Source organism: Callospermophilus lateralis, chromosome 8 (genome assembly GCF_048772815.1).
Source record: "Callospermophilus lateralis isolate mCalLat2 chromosome 8, mCalLat2.hap1, whole genome shotgun sequence".
Lineage (NCBI taxonomy): Eukaryota > Metazoa > Chordata > Mammalia > Rodentia > Sciuridae > Callospermophilus > Callospermophilus lateralis.
In genome coordinates this window covers 116,057,710-116,079,228 of record NC_135312.1, presented here as the reverse complement: position 1 = coordinate 116,079,228, position 21,519 = coordinate 116,057,710, and the positions used below count along the sequence as shown (strand labels likewise).

At 35.0% G+C, this 21,519-nt stretch overlaps 1 protein-coding gene across 1 annotated transcript in view; it reads right to left on the bottom strand.

Annotated features, from left to right (window-relative positions):
- Iqcm (IQ motif containing M) overlaps positions 1-21,519 on the bottom strand; it is a 316,123-nt gene that overhangs the window by 244,165 nt on the left and 50,439 nt on the right. The window contains exons 4-5 of the mRNA XM_076864082.1: positions 13,460-13,550; positions 9,207-9,298 (exon numbers count right to left, since the gene is read on the bottom strand). Of these exons, the coding sequence (XP_076720197.1) occupies positions 9,207-9,298; positions 13,460-13,550 (183 nt within the window). The remainder of the gene's footprint in view (positions 1-9,206; positions 9,299-13,459; positions 13,551-21,519) is intronic.

Here is a 21,519-nt window from a genome sequence, read left to right as displayed (position 1 = left end):
ATTACTTGGTAAGAAGGAAGTATATAAATAGGTTATTAATAATTTTTGATATTGATCACATATAGAAATGATACATTTTGTACGTATTAGGTTAAATAAAGTGTATGTTTAAATTTTATTTCAAGTGTTTCTGTACTTTTTTATGTGGCTACTAGAAAAATTTAAGTTATAAGTGTATTACATTTTATTTCTATGGAATATCACTGGTCTAAATGTCCTCACAATCTTGTTTAGGATATATAAATGAATTAATCTAACTGTAAATGTTCTGTCTCAAGATTACTTCAGAAAAGAACATCTGTAATCCACTTATTGATACCATTTCTTATTGACTATGTATTCAGTCTCTCTTGAAATTTCAGAAATTAGCTAGACTCTGGTGGTTTTCCTTTTGCTGACAAGTATTCAGTAAGAAAAGAGCTATCTCGATCAAGACAGGTGTGTTATTGTAATGGTCGGAAAACAGTTTTCCTTTTATCTCACAAGTCTCTCTTAGAGATTTGTTGAACACTTAATTTCACAGCATTCATTTCTCCCAGCATGAAAATTTTTGATTGTTTAGAATTTGGCACATTAAAAATATATTTCACATTTTCCTAAAAAAGATGAGGCAAGATGTGTTTTCAAATAATAAAACTCTTATATTTTTATGAACTATCCATTAATATGAACAGTGGGATATCATCTGAGAAGGTGTCTTTCCTATTATATTGTTATACAAACTGAAAAAGAAATAGAAGTTAATTTATAATTCAAGATAAAAGCTAATGCTCCAAAGTTGTCCAACATGAAATAACCATATTGGTAAAATTTGTAGGACTGATTAAAAATATAATTATAAAAATATGTTAAGTAACAAGAAACACCATAGTTACATACAGCACATGGAGAAAAATGGCCAAAATAGTGTATATTTTTATATTACCATTAGCTCATAACATTGCCCATACCAAAAAATACTTTATGAGCCCCTTGTTCACTGAATCACTTTGTGTTGCCTTGAAATGTTCCACTTTTATCATTACCAAAGAACATAACTCATAAATGCATCCAAGACAATATGAATGTGTATATATATATATATATATATATACACATACACACGTGTGTGTGCGTGTATGTGTGTGTGTGTGCATGCATGCACATGTATAATAACAAAAAAAATGGATTAAAGAAAGAAATGGGAATTAGAGTGTGATACTTGGGCTGGGAGTGTAACTCAGGGGTAGAGTGCTTGACTAGCATGTATGAGGCCCTGGATTCCACCCTTATCATGGTAAAAACAAAACAAACAAACAAAAAAACCCTAATATTTGTTATAAGACTTGAACTGGCCACACATAAACTTACTGATATTTAGGTTCCCTCATCTGTAAAATGAGAACAATGTACATTGGCCAGTTGAAGACGCTGTGAGAATTAAGGGAGAGCACATATAAAAGAAACTTGTCACCAGTGAGGTGTAACACAAATTATGCCATTTTTTATTTTATTAAAAAAATTATTCCATTATCTTATTAGAAAGCTCTAGCTTTAATTTTTGAATAGCCACTGCAGCAGAATCTAATAAGATATATTAAATATATTAAATGTCAGTTTTTGAAAACATTTTTGAATCATGTTACTATAAAACAATAATTAAAATTGGGTCAGTAAGTGAAAATATTTATGAGAAGGCATTTGATGATCACAGTAAAATTTGGGGAACCGGGTGCCATAGACCTCAAAGGACAAGCTGTGGTAGACTGAATGTATGTAGGCAGGCACTCTCCGTGCCACCTGTTGTGATAAAGTGGATTCCTGCACAAAACTAAATCTATTTTCTTATTTTAAACAATTAAATTCTATTTCCAAAATTCCCTCCATCCCTTGCTTCCTTGAGCTGCCTTCACACAGTGTCAGAGGGAAGGAATGAAGTACGGCTTTTCTTCCTCGGAAACCCAGCCACCCCTGGTGGGGCAGGCAGATGGGGAAGCTAGAGGGGTCTGCTGCACTGGGACACCAGGGGAGCATTCTCTTATAAGCACTGGGAGAAAATAAGTGGGCATTTTTGTTCAATTAATGAAATCATTACAATAGACAACTAGAAAAAATGTTCACGTAGCCACAGGTCTTAAAAAGACACAAAGGAGACGAAAATCATAAGAGAATTAACCAAGTTATTAATCATGGCTGCAAAGAAGTGGTGGCATTAACGGAAAAGAATGCTCTTTAATATGGTTGCATGTGCTTTTTATAATGAAAAACTAAAACCTGGAAATTTGCAGTTGATCTTACTATGATATGAATCCAATAATGATGATTTTATTTTAGACTATCTTCTTAGGGAAAAAAAGCCATTTATAAAGTACTTTTTGAGATTCCATATGTCTAGCACTCTATGGGATATTTTTAAAGGGAACTTTTGTCCTAACAAGAGTCTCATCCATTTTATAGAAAGAAGGTTCCACCACACTCATTAGGCAACATTACCATACATATTCATATTTAGAAAATGTCATTATTAGGAGTAAGTATTGAAATGACATCAAATAGCAAATATTGGCACCTAAAAAGAAAGCATTCACTCAGAGGTAAACAACATGAAGAACAGGAAATAATAACAAAAATTCATGAAGTAGAAAGCAATGTAATATAGAGAAGACTGGCAAAAGTAAAAGGTGGTTCAAAAAAGGAAACAATAAATTTAACAGACCCATTCAAAAATGAACACAGAGAAAGACAACAGAGGGAGGGAAGGAAGAAAAGAGGGAGAGAGAACCAAATAATTGATATTGAGAATGAAAAAAGAGACATCAATGCAAATGTTATTACCATCAAATTTGTGGCAGTACTTTTGACAATTGAGACATATCTCTATAAATACAACTTACTAAAACTGACAGATGAAAACAGTCTCATCATTTCTAACTTCATTAAAGACATTTAATCTGTGCTTTTATGATTCCATATAAAGAAATCTCCTGGCCAAGTAACTTCATTGGTAATTTTCCCCCAACATTAAGAAAAGAAACTATACAATCTTACACAAATTTATCCAAGCAATAGAAAGTGGGGAAATACTTTGCTACGCACTGTACAATGCCATCATCTCAATATCAAGTCCTGACATAAATATTATAAATAAGCAAAATTACACACCAATTTCTCCAATACAAATAAAAAATACATATAAGCAAATTAAATTTGTTATGGATTATATGTGAAGTATCTCCCAAGAGCTCACATGTGAGACAATTCAAGAATTCAGAGGAGAAATGATTGGGTTCTGAGCAGCTTAAGCCAATCAGTGAATTAACCCCCTTATAGGAATTAACGGAGAGGTAACTGAAGTGATAGGGTGTGGCTAGAGGAGGATCTCTAGACCATAACTATTCAGAATAGATGTAGCATGATAGAAGGCCAATCGCTGGAGGACAAGAGCCCCAGGAACTGTGAGTTAAGAGTTTATTTATCTGAATACCAAAATCACCAAGAATTACAAGTGTTAGAGAGGATGACAAGGACCCACGGGCTAAACTTAAGATGTGAGACAAAGGATAAAACATCAATAAGTACTGAGAGAGAGAGGGGCAATGGAGGATATAGTCAGATACCAAGAGATCGAAGCTCAGAGTTTTAGGGAAGAAGAAAGGAAAATGGTCTGGAATCAGCAATGAGAAGTGAGGAGAACCCCTCCCCATCTCTAATCCAAGAAGTGTGAGGTACAGGAGAGGAAACCAGCACCACTCCCAAGGGCAGGAGAGACAGAAACATTATCAGAATCCAGTTAGGCCAAGAAAGTGCAGGGAGTGCTTCAAAGAGGTCAAGGACAGGGGACTTGGCGGGCTACTGGCTATGAGCTCAGGGAGCACAGGAGACAGCTTCCAGGAATGGGAAAGGTGGGGGAGAGGCCTGGGAAGAAAACATACAGAATTATATAGGGTGGGGGTTCAGCGATCACAGGTGAATCGAATCCACAGTGTCTTGTAGAAAGTGGTGTAGACGGAAGTACAGGAAGCACTTAATGAGATTCACCTTGAGGGCCTCAGGGGTGTGAACGTGGCAAGCAGGGAAAAGTGAAGCAGGTCTCTTCTCTCCTGCAGACGACCCTGTAGAGATGTTCTAAGAGCTAAGAAGCAGCCTCAGAGAAAGAGGAAATCTTCTGACCTATCCCTTTCCTTAATGGCAGCTTCATTCTTTCCTTGAGGGTGACAAGTGGTAAAACTAAAGCCCAGCGAGGCGAAGGGTTCCACATAGGCCAGTGATGGAAGGGATGTAGATAGGGTGGGCCTCTGACTCACCTCTCTCTCCCTCTCCATGGACTCAGTTTTTAAAAGTCTGTTAAAGTGTTTTTCTATACTCTGGATATTAGGGCTCTATCTGAAGTGTGAGGAGTAAAAATTTGTTCCCAGGATGTAGGCTCCCTATTGTTTATTGTTTCTCTTGCTGAGAAAAAACTTTTCAGTTTGAGGAAGTCCCATACAAAGAACTCAAAAAATTAAACAATAAGATAACAAATAACCCAATCAACAAATGGGCCAAGGACCTGAACAGACACTTCTCAGAGGAGGACATACAATCAATCAACAAGTACATGAAAAAATGTTCACCATCTCTAGCAGTCAGAGAAATGCAAATCAAAACCACCCTAAGATACCGTCTCACTCCAGTAAGATTGGCAGCCATTATGAAGTCAAACAACAAGAAGTGCTGGCGAGGATGTGGGGAAAAGGGTACACTTGTACATTGCTGGTGGGACTGCAAATTGGTGCGGCCAATTTGGAAAGCAGTATGGAGATTCCTGGGAAAGCTGGGAATGGAACCACCATTTGACCCAGCTATTCCCCTTTTTGGACTATTCCCTAAAGACCTTTAAAGAGCGTACTATAGGGATACTGCCACATCGATGTTCATAGCAGCACATTTCACAATAGCTAGACTGTGGAACCAACTCAGATGCCCTTCAATAGATGAATGGATTTTAAAAATGTGGCATTTATACACAACGGAGTATTACTCTGCACTAAAAAATGACAAAATCATGGAATTTGCAGGGAAATGGATGGCATTCGAGCAGATTATGCTAAGTGAAGCTAGCCAATCCCTAAAAAACAAATACCAAATGTCTTCTTTGATATAAGGAGAGTAACTAAGAACAGAGCAGGGAGGAAGAGCATGAGAAGAAGATTAACATTAAACAGGGACAAGAGGTGGGAGGGAAAGGGAGAGAGATGGGAAATTGCATGGATATGGAAGGAGACCCTCATTGTTATACAAAATTACATATAAGAGGAAGTGAGGGGAAAGGGTAAAAAAAAAACAAGAGAGAGAAATGAATTACAGTAGGGGGGGTAGAGAGAGAAGATGGGAGGGGAGGGGAAGGGAGGGGGGATAGTAGAGGATAGGAAAGGCAACGGAACACAACAGACACTAGTATGGCAATATATAAAAAAGTGGATGTGTAACTGATGTGATTCTGCAATCTAAAAATGGGAGTTCATAACCCACTTGAATTAAATGTATGAAATATGATATGTCAAGAACTATGTAATGTTTTGAACAACTAATAATAATTTTTTTTAAAAAAAAGAATGAAAATTTCCACTTAATATTTAGATAAATGGTTGCTGAACTTTTTGCATAATTGGTAAAGATAAATTGTGAAGTTAAAATAGTACAATGTATTTCAAGTACCTGTAGTATTGAAACATAAGCATTACTTAAGTATTTGTTAAATTGAAAGTGTTTTAGAGAGATGTGGGTAGTGGGTTTATGAAGTTTGTATTTTTAAAAGATAACTTTTGCTGCAATCTGATGAGTTTCAAGTATTAAATAATATTGTCTCATATTTTTTGAACACTTAATATGTTCTATAATGTTAGAAAAGATGGCATAGAGTGCATTATTTCTTTAAGAAAGGGGAGGGGGGATAGTAGAGGATAGGAAAGGCAGCAGAATACAACAGACACTAGTATGGCAATATGTAAAACAGTGGATGTGTAACAGATGTGATTCTGCAATCTGTATATAGGGTAAAAATGGGAGTTCATAACCCACTTGAATCAAATGTATGAAATATGATATGTCAAGAACTATGTAATGTTTTAAACAACCAATAATAAAAATTTAAACAATAAAAACTAAAAAAAAATAAAGTGTTTTTCTATTCAACAATTTTTACCATGAGTCTTGTTTTCTTAGAAGAAGTTGTGAAATTATCAGGGAAAGAAGCACTGAAGGAATCAGTTTAAAAGTGACCCACCAAATGTATGGAAATAGGAGTGCAAAGAGGCAAGTTCAAGGTCTTAAGCAGATGGCAACAAAACAAACACTGAAACAGGTGACTGACTCCAGGTGGGGCTACAGTTACTATTTACGTACTTCCTGAGTAAGTCAGGCAGTGAAGTCAGGAGATGGGACTTCTGATTCTGATAATCTATCTTCTAAGATAGGGTCAAAGCTAGATCATGGAACACCAGGTTTTTGAGTGTACTGTGCTTTACAATTCATTCATACCTAGGGAAATGATGGTGAATAAAGAGAGCTCAGTGGCATGAAGCACCAGGATGTCTGTCATGAACTTGACAAGCTAAACACTGTGTGTTTGGTATTGTTATTATCCCACCTGAAAGAAACTGAGTCACAGAGTCATGAATGAGATTTCCATTTAGAACCTGGTGGAATCATGATTCTTAGTGACTACAACCTTGCTCTAAGCGCTACCTACTCTACCACGGGAGGCTTCAGGCTGTGATTCGTAGGTTCATGAAATGGATAGAAAGCAGAATTTGTCTTAATTCCTACGTTCTATTTTTCTTTCCTTTTTCCTGGAAGAAAAACATTTATTCTAAAAAAGAATTGGGCAATTTTAATCTAAGACTCCAGTAAATTACCATGCACCTCAGAGAGAAACACAGATCTACATCCTGTTACTATTTAATAGATTTCAGTGACATGTTCATTAAAGCTATAACTTAGTAATTGTTATAAAAATGTGGAGAAAAATATTTTGTTGTACGGATTTCTTAGGCTATATCCTCAAGATGAACTAAAAAATTAAAAAGCATCTATAAAAAGTATTCATTATTTTTCATCTAAGATACAAAGTAAGTAATGTACCTAAGGTTACTTTAGAGTAAAATTAACATTTTTCATATTTTAATTTTACAAAATAATAGCCTTCAGGTATTTCAGTTCTTTTCATTTTATTTTTTTTTTAAAGTTTTTTGTTGTTATTGCAATTACAAAAGGATACTTTGGCTAAAAACAAAATAAAACAAAAATTTCACATACAACAAAGCATGTTTAAATATCAATTCTTATTTTTTATTAAAGATACATTTCATTTTAAATGAAAAAGGAACAGCAACCCTATAGCACTGGGAAATGATGATTTTTCTTTTGCATTTTTTTACACTTTCAGCATATTCAGCCTTCTCCCTCCGCATGAACTTACATGAGTATTGAGTGAGTTATAATATCATAAAACAAAATAATCTGTTCAACAATTTGATTTTAAAGCATATAAACTGCATGGCATTTTATTTGGTTTGGTGATATTTGCAGTCTACACATAAGTATTAAAAAACTGTTAAAATAGTGTCCAGATATGTTTCAAAGTGTGCTCCATTTGGGTGTTTTCTTTTAATTTCTTTTCATTCTTTCATTCATTTAAATGCCTACTGGGTGCCAGACATTATGATAAGTATGAGGAGTTTTTTGACTCTCATGGAGCTATGGTTCCTGTGGTAAATATATCAGATATTTCAGCAGAACATTTTCGAAGGGGTAGAATCTTTAGGAACCTCAAAAGTTACTATAAAAATGGACTGAAATTCTGCTCCTTCCGCTCACAATTTCACAATGATTTGGAGCTACTAACTGAATTCTCTCAACAAACAGTTTAGAAAGGTCTTCTGTCTTTTGTTTAGCACTAAATAAACAATGGCCAACCCCCAATATAAGTGAGCTCCATGTATATGTAAAAAGAATACTCGAATAAATTTCAGTATTCAAACTAAAGCCATAAGAATGGCCAACCCTTTTGACCAACTCAGAAGCTCTTCTGCAAGAAAGACATGTGTGATATCTTTGAGGAGAATGAAGATGAAGGTAAAGGTTTTCATCAACCCTCACAGGATCCTGAATAAACTCTAAATATCACAGAATTAGTGGGACTTCAACTGATGGTACTTATGAGCTGTAGACCTCAGCTTTCAGAGTTAACAGTTTTTAAAATTATTACCTATTAACACTGTCACTCCTGTTAGAACCCACAGGTCTGTGAATATGGTCCAGGGTTTACTTCTACATGTGGATATTCAATTCTAGACTCAATTGAGATCCACACATTATTCTGTTAATTTGGAATTCCAAATGATCTAATCAAGTCTTTAAAATGTTTAAGCTATAACAATAAAATGTTTAAAGCAGACCCAAGGCAGATAGTCAGGATTTTGACATTATATGCATTAATGTTTGTAGTTTGGGTGAATACTGGTTGGATAATGAAAATGGGTTTCAAAAAAAATTATATTTGGAAACAAGCCTTGGTACTTGAATTCCTTCCATCACAATCCAAACAAAGGATGGTAAAACTGAAGTGAGATAAAGAACATTTTATTCAACAGTGCCTTGAGAGCCCAAGGAGGAGTTAATTCTGAAAATTTAAAAATTTCTTCTAAAATCAATCAAAGTCCTGCTCTACAAGAAGATTTTTTTTTTCTTAATGACAGCCTGAGGCTCAAGAACATGAGTAACAAGTTTTAAAAAAGGGAAAAACTACAAAATAGTTTCTTTGAATCAATAGCCCCCTAGGTTTCCCAGTAGTTCCCCAAGTTCCAGAGAGTTTCTCAATCACGCTCAAGGGAATTTAAAGAATCATGTATATTTTTCTTTTGAAGAATATTATGTATTTTTTAAAACAAGAATACATCAACTATAGAGAAGCTTCTTAAATTATTAAGAATTTACCTTTATAATTTCCTATAGCCTTCAATATTCATGCATATTTTTAAAAATTCAGCCTCTCAAATTCAAATAAAGGAATTAAAATTAGTTATTCACCATTGTTTCCAAATCTCTTTATCTTTTTACACAATACTTGAAATGAAATATGTAGGAAATAACTCTCTTCGATACAATTTTTTTTAAATTTTAAATGAGTACAAAATTATAAAAAATCATTTTGCTTATTCTAATAACATTTATGCTGTGAAACTCACCAGGATCCTTCTCAAGTCCTGTGGAAGAGGAGATCTTGGGTGGTATTGACAAACCAGGAAGAATGGGAAAGGCTTCTAAAGAATCCACCGTTCTGTTTCCAAAACATAAAGTTAGATCTGTATGACAACCTTTAAGGCTAATGTTACAGGATTAAGTGCTAGTCTCAGCGTCTCCAGTCCACAAGACAAGCCTGTAGCACCCTCAGTGACATGCAGAGTCAATATTTATTACTGAAGAAAGATAAAATAATAACAAACTTTTCTGAGCAAGGATAACAAATAGGAATGTCTGCTCTCTGAACTGGCCCTATCTAACAAAAATCAGGAAAACGAATAAGCATCATGTCTATTTCTTCGTTGTTTTACAAGAAATTTTAACACTTTCCTAACATGACTTGGGGAGCTTCAACCAAGTCATTTGAATCAAGAGTTCAGTACCACATAGAATTTTATCAAATGTAAATAGCAAACTGAAAGAAAATAAAAATCACTCCTAATCCCATCAGCATGACATGTTATATTACAAACCCTTTTAATGCTTCCTTTGGGTCAGATACTGTTCTAAGTAGTTTACACATCTTCCCTGAATTAAACCTACCAACAATGTGTAGTTACTATTTTAATACCCATTTCATACATGAATAAATTGAAACATTTAGTTGTCAAATAATATATAGTTCAGATTGCCCATCCAGAAATTGGTAAAGCTAGGATTTGAAGTCAGGCATTAGGCCTCAGAAATTATATTACTATTTTATACCATCTCCATGTGTCAGGTATAATATATTCCAAACCCTCTCTATGTTCATGGGTACCTAAATGCACATAAACTTTCTAATTTGTTTGCACTTGGTATTATATCATTAATAAAAATACAAAGATGCACATTTTGGCCCATTATATTTTGGTATTCCATTGTATGGGTTTAGTATACTGACAACTTATTTACCAGTCTTCTTTGGCTGATTATATAAGTTGCATGTACACTTTTGTTATTTGTAAATAAGGATGAAAATCTTTGAGCATTCATATTTGTGCACCTGTTCAATTCTTTTCTTTTCTTACTAAAAATGTATAAAACTGGAATTGTGGTTCAAACATTCTGTAAATTTTATATAAGTTTTTGCTATTTTAAAACATTTTGCTGACCAAAATACTAGGGTGTATAAGGGCAGAGCCTATGACTATCCTGTTCAGAGTAACATACTTGATAGAGAGTAGTCACTCAGCAAATGGCAAATAAATGACTAATTCATAGAATCCATTAGTTTATCTGTTACTCTTGTGGCATGCCCACAGATTTGGCCAAAATATGTCAACAAAATATGGAACACTTGAATATATAGGCAGTTTTGCAAAATTTCATATGAAATTCTAGAATTGACTTATATGCTAGCAAGAACGGGGTAAAATATATTAATCAGACACAGCTTGCTTTACTTTCCAATATGTGGTCCATGGCTTAGTATTAATCTCTAAACTAGAACTAACAGTATTTTTTCTGTGATTCCCTACTAATGAAATATTCTACTAGAAGTAGACAATTCATTTACTTAAGCAAAATATTTGACAAACATTAAGGTGAAATGACAACGTATTTCAACACAAATAAGAAATGCCATCAGGGATTCTACTGCTATTATATAATATCCTCATTCTGTTTTTAAATTGATCATAATTAACCTCCACATAGACAGTCACGTGCCCTTCGGAAATTCTCACTGAACATAGAAGTAGGAGAAGAAATCCAGATTCACTCACCTGAATTACAGTGTGCCTATACAGAAATGCAGTTGTCATACTTTTAAAGGCTCCATATATCATCAACTAAATAATATATTCCATACCATCTCTACGTTTATAGGTACATAAATGCATATGAACTTTCTAATTTGTTTACACTTAGTATTGTATCATGATAAAAATACTATATCATCAACTATTAAAATATTATATCATCAACTAAAAAATCAGCACTGGTAAATAATTGAATAAGTAAATTTTTGTTGCTAGAAAATTAACATTTAGAATGCACCTACCTTTAACATTATTGTCATCAAGAGTATTTTAATATATGACAATGAATCTTTGAATTTAGAATTCAATTGAAGTTCTTCAATCTACTTAAACTTAAATTTGAAAATGCAAAAATACCCCCATTTGTTTTTTTTTTCTCTGCCAGTTAAGAAACAGAGAAATTTGAGGGAAAAGTAAGAAATCATATTTTTATAAGACTCATATTTTTCACACTTTATTTAAGAAAATTTATTTCATATGGCTAGTGTTTTATGGTCTACCCAAAAATGTTATGTGTCGCCTTAACAATTAGTACTTTCTAAGGCATCTTCAGGGGAACTGTAAATAGTTTATGTACAACTAATCTCACAGGGGTCTATGTGACTTGAACAGAAACCTTGCCAGACCTCTCAAAGAGCTGGGCTATTCTTGATAATTATTCCTAGGACGTAATTGTTAACAATCCCCGACCTGACTTCCTGACTGATTCTATTTTCCCTCTGTTGCTTGTATTCTCAGTGCTGCTTTCTCATATGCATTACATGGAGAACTAGATTTCAATAAATATATTTGGTTCAATGACTTTTTTGTCTATTTAAGCATAGATTTTCAAAAAACCCAAGTCACCATGTCCCAAAACACTTATTTGTCCTTTCCCTCCACATTCCCATCACACTTCTAACATTAATGAAATGAAGCTAACTGCTAAGGTAGAAAACAAGTTACCACCATAAACTAGCTATAAATAAAGACAAGGCCGCCCAGGTGGATTGAAGTTCGGGCTTTATGTGCCCAGGGCTGTCATTAAAGTACATGCACTTGCTCTTAATTTCAAAGGGGGTTGATATTCCTCATTAAACAGGACATGTTTTCATTAAAAATGGTAAGTTAGGGTGTCGTGAGATCTTTATCTTCCACCAGTTGCAGAAGAAACAATTCTCTGAGAAATATTCAACCCTCTTGAGAAAGACGTTATACTGAAAGATATTATACCTGATCAGATTTATTATTCATGAGTGCTCCACCTGTCCCTAAATCATTATTCTTCTTCCCTGGATTACGAGCCTCACATAAATACATTGAAATTGATTTTCAGATGAGTTTTGTTAACTTGAAATTCTAAACTCTTTCGTTCAATTGCTTTATTAACTAGTCTTTTCATAGCTAACCACTCTACTAGACCAACCTTTTCTAGATCTTGGGTTAAACTTGGAAAAACCAGAAAGGAGATTTTTTTAAAAACTGTTACATTTCCATACAATTTCTTTCCCTCTGTACTTAGTGTCCTCCCTTATCATAGATAAAACTAAAGCTGCAGTACTGAAGCTGCAGACACATCCACTGCTCCACATTGACATATCATGTTACACTTAAGCCAAGAAAGTGGTCACCCTGCACATGGATCTCCTTGTATTAAGCACAATTTGCAGCATCAGTGTTGGAAGACATAGGCTATTCTTTACAGCCATAGTAGCATCTGCTCCAATTTCTGCTATTTATAGTTTGTACCAATTACCCCCCTTTCTGACCATGTTTTATTAATGGAACAATGTAAAATAATGTTAGCAACACATTTTAACAGAGCAGTGTTTATAATCTGAAAGTATAAATGTCTCCCAAAATATGTGCTGAAGGCCTGTGAGTGGTTCTCTCTGCAGCCTGAGGGCCAACAGTTGTGTACATGATTTTGAAGTTTTCTTGAAGACAGTGATGCAAATCTGTAGAACAATTCAGAGAAGTAACTGACCCATCTCCAAACACTTGGAAAGCAGAAGCAAGGCTCAAAATTCCTATGTTCAAACTGTGTTCTGTAGAACCAGCCTCACCTTCTGTTAGGGAAAGACTAACCTTTAATTATTAGATTTTAAAAGGAAAATTATAACTTACTCTGCTCCATAATTGCTGCAGAAGAGTTATTAAAATTCCAAACTTATGTAATATTATCATAAAATATGGCATTTTTCTCAAGAAAGACACAAATTGGATTTGAGCTTATGCACTGTAAAACCCAGATGGTTTGCTTAACTACTCAGACATCCTCCAGTTCAAAAGTTAATTGAACTGAAAACTAAAATTTTGATAATTGATATGCTTTGAGGGACTCAAGTAGAAAGATAAATTAGCCTCATGCATGGGGTGTTAATAGATAGATTTGAGAAACCATGACAATTGGCCAGAGAATATTGGCAAAGTACAAGAAATACACATTTTCTATAGGTTATTTAATTACCTATTACCTGGACTTCCCGGGTTGCTGTTGCTTTTCTTTCTCCATTTTTTTACACACGGGTTCAATATCAATCATTATTTTATGCAGTTTAACTGGTTCTGGAATTTAAGGGGGAGAAAAAGCTTTAAGTGTATAATGCCTCGTAGTTTTCAAGTTCTAAATGCACTTTTCAAATTAAATTGCAAATCACAGATTTTTAATAAGAAGAGGTACAATATTCTTCAAGACAATTACCAACACAGAGATACTCAAAGAACATACTCGTGTGGTTTTTTTTCACCCCATGCTTCTCAGATGCTTTGCAATTACTAAAATTTAGTACTGCAAAATATAGAGTAAATGAACTGCATATATCAGAAAGGAAACGGCTCCCAGAAAAATGCCGGGACAGCACAGCACATACCAGCGAGCACAAGCCGCTTCCTTCACACACAGGCAGCACGGCCCTAGTCCTTATCAGCACAAAACTTTGTTTTTATAGGCAGGCCTGATATTTTAAAATAATTCAGCAAATCGTAGTTAGTGCAAATAGAAACACTTTCAGAAATCACATCATTTAAGGCCAAAAAGTCCAGAAAAGGCAAAATCTTGCTTCAAAAAATCTGGTTCTTAGAATCTAAAGAGAAATTTACATCAATATTTTTAAATATCCATTATTTTTTATCTTGTACAGAAAATGGGACAAATACATAATCTTAAGTATTATAACAAAAATACTATGTCAGAAATTTAATGAGCACCTTTTAGCTCCTTGCTCAGGCACGATACAAGATACAGAGAAAACACGAGATGAAACCCTGTGCTTTAGAAAAATGGATGAACTAATTGAGGGTCTCTATGTCAGCAAACAAAAGCACACTGGGCCATATTAAGTAATTTAGATTTAAATGTATAACAGGGAATACAAAATTGGGGGAGAAATGGAAAGGAGAACATCGATGTTTACTATTCATAATGTAATTGGAGGACTGGTCAGTATTGTCTATAAATTATCCCATGGACCTCAGAACAGTCATTTTTGGCAAGGTGCCTTCAACACATGAGGAAGAGCAGCTTTCTCAAGATCCTGGAAGGTCAGACCCAGGACTTACAGTGTCCATCACTGTGCTCTACTGAAGTGCCTCCTCAAGCAAAGAGACAATTCCAGCCCCACTGATCTCAGAGGATGACTAAAGCTCATCAGCCACATTTATGTACAAATACACATGGTAGGTTGAGGAATGGCTCTCTAAGTGGTGGGAGTAGAGAGTTCAGAAGAAAACTTTTTAAGTTTGTCTTCAAAGCAGGAGCATTTAAAAATATTTACCATATGCCAAGGGTGCTAATTGCTAAATATGGATTCTCATATTTTTCTCACAACCACCCCATAAATTGAGGATCATCATTACCCACATTTCACTGATGAGGAAACTAAAGCAGAGAAGTAGAAAATAAGTTTCCCAAAGATATGTAACTCGGAGTAGGTAGAAGAACATTCAAACTCAAACAGGCAGTTCCCCAAAACTGCATTCTTAATCATTCCATGCTCTGTGGGCATCTCCGTTCATATGCTTATGGATATCTACCTAAAGAAAACTGCGATGCTGACTCCAAGAGAGTAGAGATGGATGTAAGCCACAATCATTAATAAAACACGATTGCCACTCTCAGTGGATGGCGTAAGTGACAGTGAGAAAAAGCACGGCAGGAAGTAAAGGAGAAAAACATAGGTGGGGAGGAAGCCCGAGAAATGCAAGCCAGAGATCTAGAGACTGACTTTTATAGTGGCAATAAGGAAATAATGCTGCAGAAAGACAGCAATGGACCTTAAGAAAGTCTTAGAATCCACAGGAGGTTTTCATTTTGTTGTTTGGCCTTTCAAGACAGGAAAGCTGCTGCATGTGTGAAGTTAGATGTGGAAGAAGCCGACCATCCATCAAAGATTGCTGATGCTTACATCCAAACACACTGCAAATTTGAAGACATGAGCAGAAAGACTGCAAATCAGGGGAGAAGGTGAGGAGGTGTTATTTAAGGGTTATATTATTTTGAGAAAAATGCTCTGTGGGCATTTTTATTTATTACCTAAATGTGCTATGAAAACTCATAATGATTATGTCACATTTATAAAAATGGACATATATTCACTGTGAGTACTGGTTTATTCATTGACAGATGCACAGTGAAAATATGAAAGATTCATACCCAGTGGAGACCCCTTATGATCAGGATAAAGACATAAGAATAGATTCTGGCCAATCAGATGTGAGCAGATGTGAGGCCACAACCAGGCCCAGGCCTTAAACTGTTCCTCCAGCCTATTATGTGTCCTGGGAAGCAAGTCCACAAAATAGTAGAGGCACAACATGGAATTGTCTATCACACTGTGATGGAGGGAAGAAGGGCAGAATAAATCTTCATTAAATGTGAAACAAGCCACCAAGAATCAGTGTTTATGTGTCACTCAGCAGAGCCCAATCTTGACTAATACTTACACCAAACTAAAATTAACAACGGCGCCTATCTTTGAAGAGAAGGAGGGCAAAATATTATAGGGACTTTCCCTCTCAACATTATGTGTCTCTTTTTGTACTTCTCAAAGGTTTATAATGATCTGTGTTACTATAATAATTAATAAAGCAAAAGAGTTACTACAAAAATAAAACAAACAATATGCCTTTTTGGAAGACTGTTAAAATCTTTAGGCATAATCCATTTAAGTGCTAAACTAAAAGCCTTCTATAGTACCAGTTAACTGAATCGTGTTAGGACTGCATCCAAATACAAAGTAAATACAGTTTTACCCCTTAAATAGCAACACAGAATTAAAGGAAACATCTTGAAAGGCAATTAAGACATGGGAACTCGACACTGGTTCCAATTAGCTCACCCTATTGGGAGCATAGACTCACTGTGTGACTCTGAGAAAATTACATCTCTGAGTTGATAACTGATTGCCTTTTTGTAAAATCTAGTCCTTAAATCATCCTCATAAAACTCTAGAATTTCAGTTCTAGAACATGAATTATTAATCTCTTCTGATTGGAACAGTTAGTACAAGAAAGAGAGACGAAAAGAAAAGACAGGTTAACTGATGAATATTTTGAGGTTGTGTGATGAAATCAGATAAAAGGAACATAATACATTAGGAATGTGAACCACACGCCTCCAGTCCTTAAGAGTATTTGCCACAGTGGCCTCAGAGTCACTCTGCCATCAATTATTCATTTACCAAAAAGCAATTGCCTATTCAATTTCCTGCACTTTTGACTTTTTCACCTCTTTCTAGGACTCATTTTAGTCTGACCTCCTCCAGCTGTTGTGTGTGCCTCGTGGTTCTTTCCTTAACTAGACTCTTTTTTTTTTTTTTTTTTTGGTATTGAGAATTGCACCCATGGATGCTTAACCACTGAGCCAAATCCTCAGCTCTTTTTACTTTTTGTTTTGAGACAGGGTCTTGCCAAGTTGCTAACAGCCTCACTAACTTGTTGAGGCTGGCTTTGAACTAGTGATCCTCCTGCCTCAGCCTCCCCAGCCGCTGGGATGACAGATGTGTACCACTGTGCCCATCTCCTTGACTATATATACTCTTACACTTCACTTGAATGATATGGCCCACTACCATGGTTATGCTTGTTACCTAAATGTGCGTGAATCACAAATCTATGTGTCTTGCTCAGACCACTCTTGAGCTTCAAATTTGAATAACTATCTCTCTCTCAATCAACATATCCTTCACACTGTTAATGACGCTACTGTCCCTTTTAAGCCTAGAAGCCATCTCCACTCTTCATTCTCCCTCAGTCATCAAATCCCCCCAATCCCTTCCCACTCACACAGCCTTAATATGGCCTTAATATCACCGTCTCTCATCTAGAACATCAATAGCTTCCTTAACAGGATTCCCACTTACAACCATGATACCATCCCCATCCATCCCTTATACTTTCCAAAAATATTTTATTTCCAAGTTACAGAATTTTTGAATTGTCATTGTGTTACTTTCTAATGTAATTTCATGGTAAAGAACAAGTTTTGTAGAGCTCCACCTCTCTGAAATTTGTTGACTTCTACTTTATAAATCAATTTTCATAATGTTCCATATTTGCTTGAAATAATATATAATCTAAAATTGTTAGGAATAAATATAGCTTGTTAATTTATTTGTTCAAATAAAATACTTTATATCCTTACCAATATGTGTGCACATATTTATATAAATACACATGTATAAAACACATGCATACGTTATTTTTTTTCAGAACCACTTGAAAGTAGGTTGCAGAGTATGCCATTTTATGCTTAATTATGAAGTTCCTGAAAAGTACATCTCCTACATATTCACAATATCCACCCCCAAAATTTAGCACTGATGTAATAATGTTATCTAATATTATTATTCAAAATTTCCTAATTTTGTTCAAAATATCTTTTCTAGATATTTCTTTTACCAACCCACAATATAATCAAGGTTCACAGGTGTCTCTTAGATCTACTTTAAGCTAGAACTTCCCTTCTAATGCCTATCCACATATAACTACCAAGTGCTTAATATGACTACTCTGGATTAACACATGCTATAATTATAAAATACACATTGAATTTTCAAGATTTATTGCAAACATATAAGCTACCTAATACATGTTGGTTACATGTTTAAATAATGTTTTCCTAGATCAAATAAAATATATTATTGAAATTGACTTTGTTTCTCTTCACTTTTTTTAGCATAGCCAATGGAAATTTTTTTAACTACATTTTCAGTTTACCTTGATTTCCAACTGGACAGCACTATCCTAGGCTATTCCTCTCACCCCTTTCATCTTTTTTGACAGGATATTCTTTAATGCAATCTGGGTTCTTATTGTGTCTCTTTGATTAGATTGAAATTAAGCATTTTTGACAGGAATACTATACAAGTGGTATTATGTCCTTCCCTTTAAATCATATCAAAAGGTGCTACTTAATTTGGTTACTTGACTAAGGTGGCAAGTGGCACATCTTCCCATTAAAAGGTACATTTCTCCTTTTTGTTGTGGTTAATGGCCAATCTGTCTGATCCTTTGAGTCCATGAGACTAGATTGTTCCCCAACTGCCTTTCATTAAAAAAAAAAAAAAAAAAAAAAAAAAAGATTTCAGTGTCCCTGGATGACTTTTGCCTTAATAGTAGCAAAATAATATCTGGTTGTGATTCTATGGTTCCTTCTACATCGTAAAAACTGGCATTTACCTGTAAAGGAGACATTTCCTCTTTTTTCTCCCCCTGGCCCAACCCCAAGTATTATTACAGACACATTAATTCCATTTTACTGAGTGTTATTACCATCTATTTCTATCATTATTCTGTTTTTGTTTTGTTTTGTTTTGTTTCAGTACCAGGGATTGAACCCAAGGGCACTGGACACGGAGCCACATCCCCAGCCCTATTTTGTATCTCATTTAGAGACAGGGTCTCACTGAGTTGCTTAGCGCCTTGTAGTTGCTGAGGCTGGCTGTGAGCCATGATCCTCCTGTCTCAGCCTCCCGAGTGGCAGGGATTACAGGCCTGTGCCACTGCACCTGGCTTCATTCTTCTTTCTGATGTTCACAATGGCAGAACTGGCAGGTCAGTGTCGTCCGCTCCCATTCCATTTGGGCATCCCTCCTGTAGTCTTTTACCTTTCCACCATTCTTGTCACAAGAGTTCTTACTTTGTCCTTTCACTATTCCAGACCAGAAATCTGGTATCCAAGAAGCAGTAATTATTCCTCTTCTAAAATAATTTTTTTCTAAAATAACTTTCACCCATTCTTCTGGTGCTTCCTAATTAGAAAAATCCGGTTACATTTATGTTAAAGCTTCTCAATACATTCCTCAGGGCTCTTTGTTTTTCTTGTTTTCTGTCTCTTTATACTTCACTGGTAAATTTCTTAACATTTCTTACAAATTTTATTTTGACAATATCTACAATTATTATAGATTGATTTCTAAAGGTTCCCTATAGTTCTTTATACAGCTTTCTGAATATTTAATGTCTCTAGTTCATTTATGTTTATACTTTCATATTTTAAAACATTAGGTTTACTTATTTCTGTTCTTTATCAGATAATTCACATACCTATTGGTCTTTGTGTATCTAAATCTAGTTGTGGGGAGTGAGTGGCTCAGTCTCAGTCCTAATGGTTTACTTCCTGATACATTTTTATTTTTATACATTTTTATTTTACATTGGAAACTCATATTATATGGGAATGGGGATTATTTATATATTCTATATAAATGATTATTTGTATATTCCATAAGAATATGAATTATTTGTGTTGAATGCAACTTGGGATTAAGAACTATTGCTCAAAAGATAATTTGTATTTGTTTCCTGTAGAAAGTTGAGGGCATTTTCAACTCATGATAATTTTAATTTCTCACTTTAGGGATTTTTGAGATACCAGTAATATGAATTCTGATTCGATCCCAAGTGAGCTTGCTTGTGGTTATGAATTACACGAGAAAACTTTTACTCTCCTTCTCACCCCAATTTGCACTTTCAGATGTCACCCCAGTTTCAGATGTGACCACCTTTCCAGGGCTAAGGGGCTCAGTTAGGGGAGTCTCCGACCTAACATCCTATCATGCAGTGACACAAGTATTTTCCCTGTGCCTTGCTCATCAAGGTCCAATGAAATTGAAAGCTTGGGACCACCAGAGGTAAGCCTATCCTCCTCCCAGGTGCAGAAGTGGGGCTCTGCCCTAAAATACCTCCTTGGATTTGTTTTTCTGTTTTTTCCATTTGGATTCTCAGGTGCTCTACAAAAATATGTTAAATAAAGGAATGCTTTAAATGATTTTCTCCATATTATTAGTCACATTTTAAGACTCAGCTGAAGGGATACTATCTATTTTGACATTGAAACAATTTGCACTACTTATCGTTTCCCTGGTCCACCTCCCCTTTATTAGTCTGTAAACGCTTATAATGTGGGATGAAACTTAACTCTTCTTGAATTTTCTTTAAAACCTCTTGTTAAGCCTTTGTTACATGAATCAGTAACAAAAATATTTAGTACCTCTTATTCAGTTATGCAGTTTTTGAATATTGCTATTTTATCTTTGCCAGTGACATGGATTCATTTCGTCCCTTTTTTTCTGAGATATTCTAGATACTATCTACCTACCTCCTTCAAACTACTTCAAAGGGGAAAAGAGGCTCATTCTCCCTTGACCTTTGTAAATAATCCTATCATCCTCCTCCACAAAAATAAAACAAAAAACCAAGGGCTCTAATTCTTGTCACATAAACATTCAAAGTGTTTAACTGAACTAATGTGTCACTGGGAACTACAGTCTGAACAATTTCAAAACTGGATGTCATAAAAGAGACTGTTCTCTCCATCTGGGTGTCCCCTGGTAGGGGAACTTTCTGAAGGACATCACAGACTCGATTTTAGGGTGTGAAATGGTGGGGCTGGAGGGGTTTTAAGGTCTTTTCCACACAGATGCTTCATGATGCTATGAAAGTGCTTCATACCAGTTAAATGCAGATCTTTTTTCATTAAAAAAAAGAGATTTTGTATATTGATTATAAAATGATTCTTTTCATTTCTTTTAAGACCCACTATTTAAATCATATTTCATTTTATGTAAAGTAATTATAATAAATTTAAAACTTAAAAATGTTGCAAATTTATAGACAGATTCATTAGTCAAGAATGACAGATTGCAATTTACTGACATTTCACATTCTAGTGTGTGGGCTGGGTGGATGTCATATGATTTTCTACTGTTGGAATTTCCAGCACATGTGTGTTCTACAGAATGCCAATTCCTCACAGGATTGTGAACTCTGTGGTGGTTTCTTGAGGACAGGAATTGTGCTTTTATGCATGCGTCCATTTATTAAATCATTCATCCCACAGGTCTTTACTGAACACCTACGATGTGTCGGGCAGTCTGGTAGGACTAAGAATGCAAGAAACATCTGAGGTTATAAAGCCCATGTTCTGGGAGATGAAATTAACTACAAATAATTGAGTATTCCAACTGCAGTACTATGGAACTTTATTTTCATTATCTCATGAATCTAAGAGAAGGAATGAAATGTATCCTTTAGC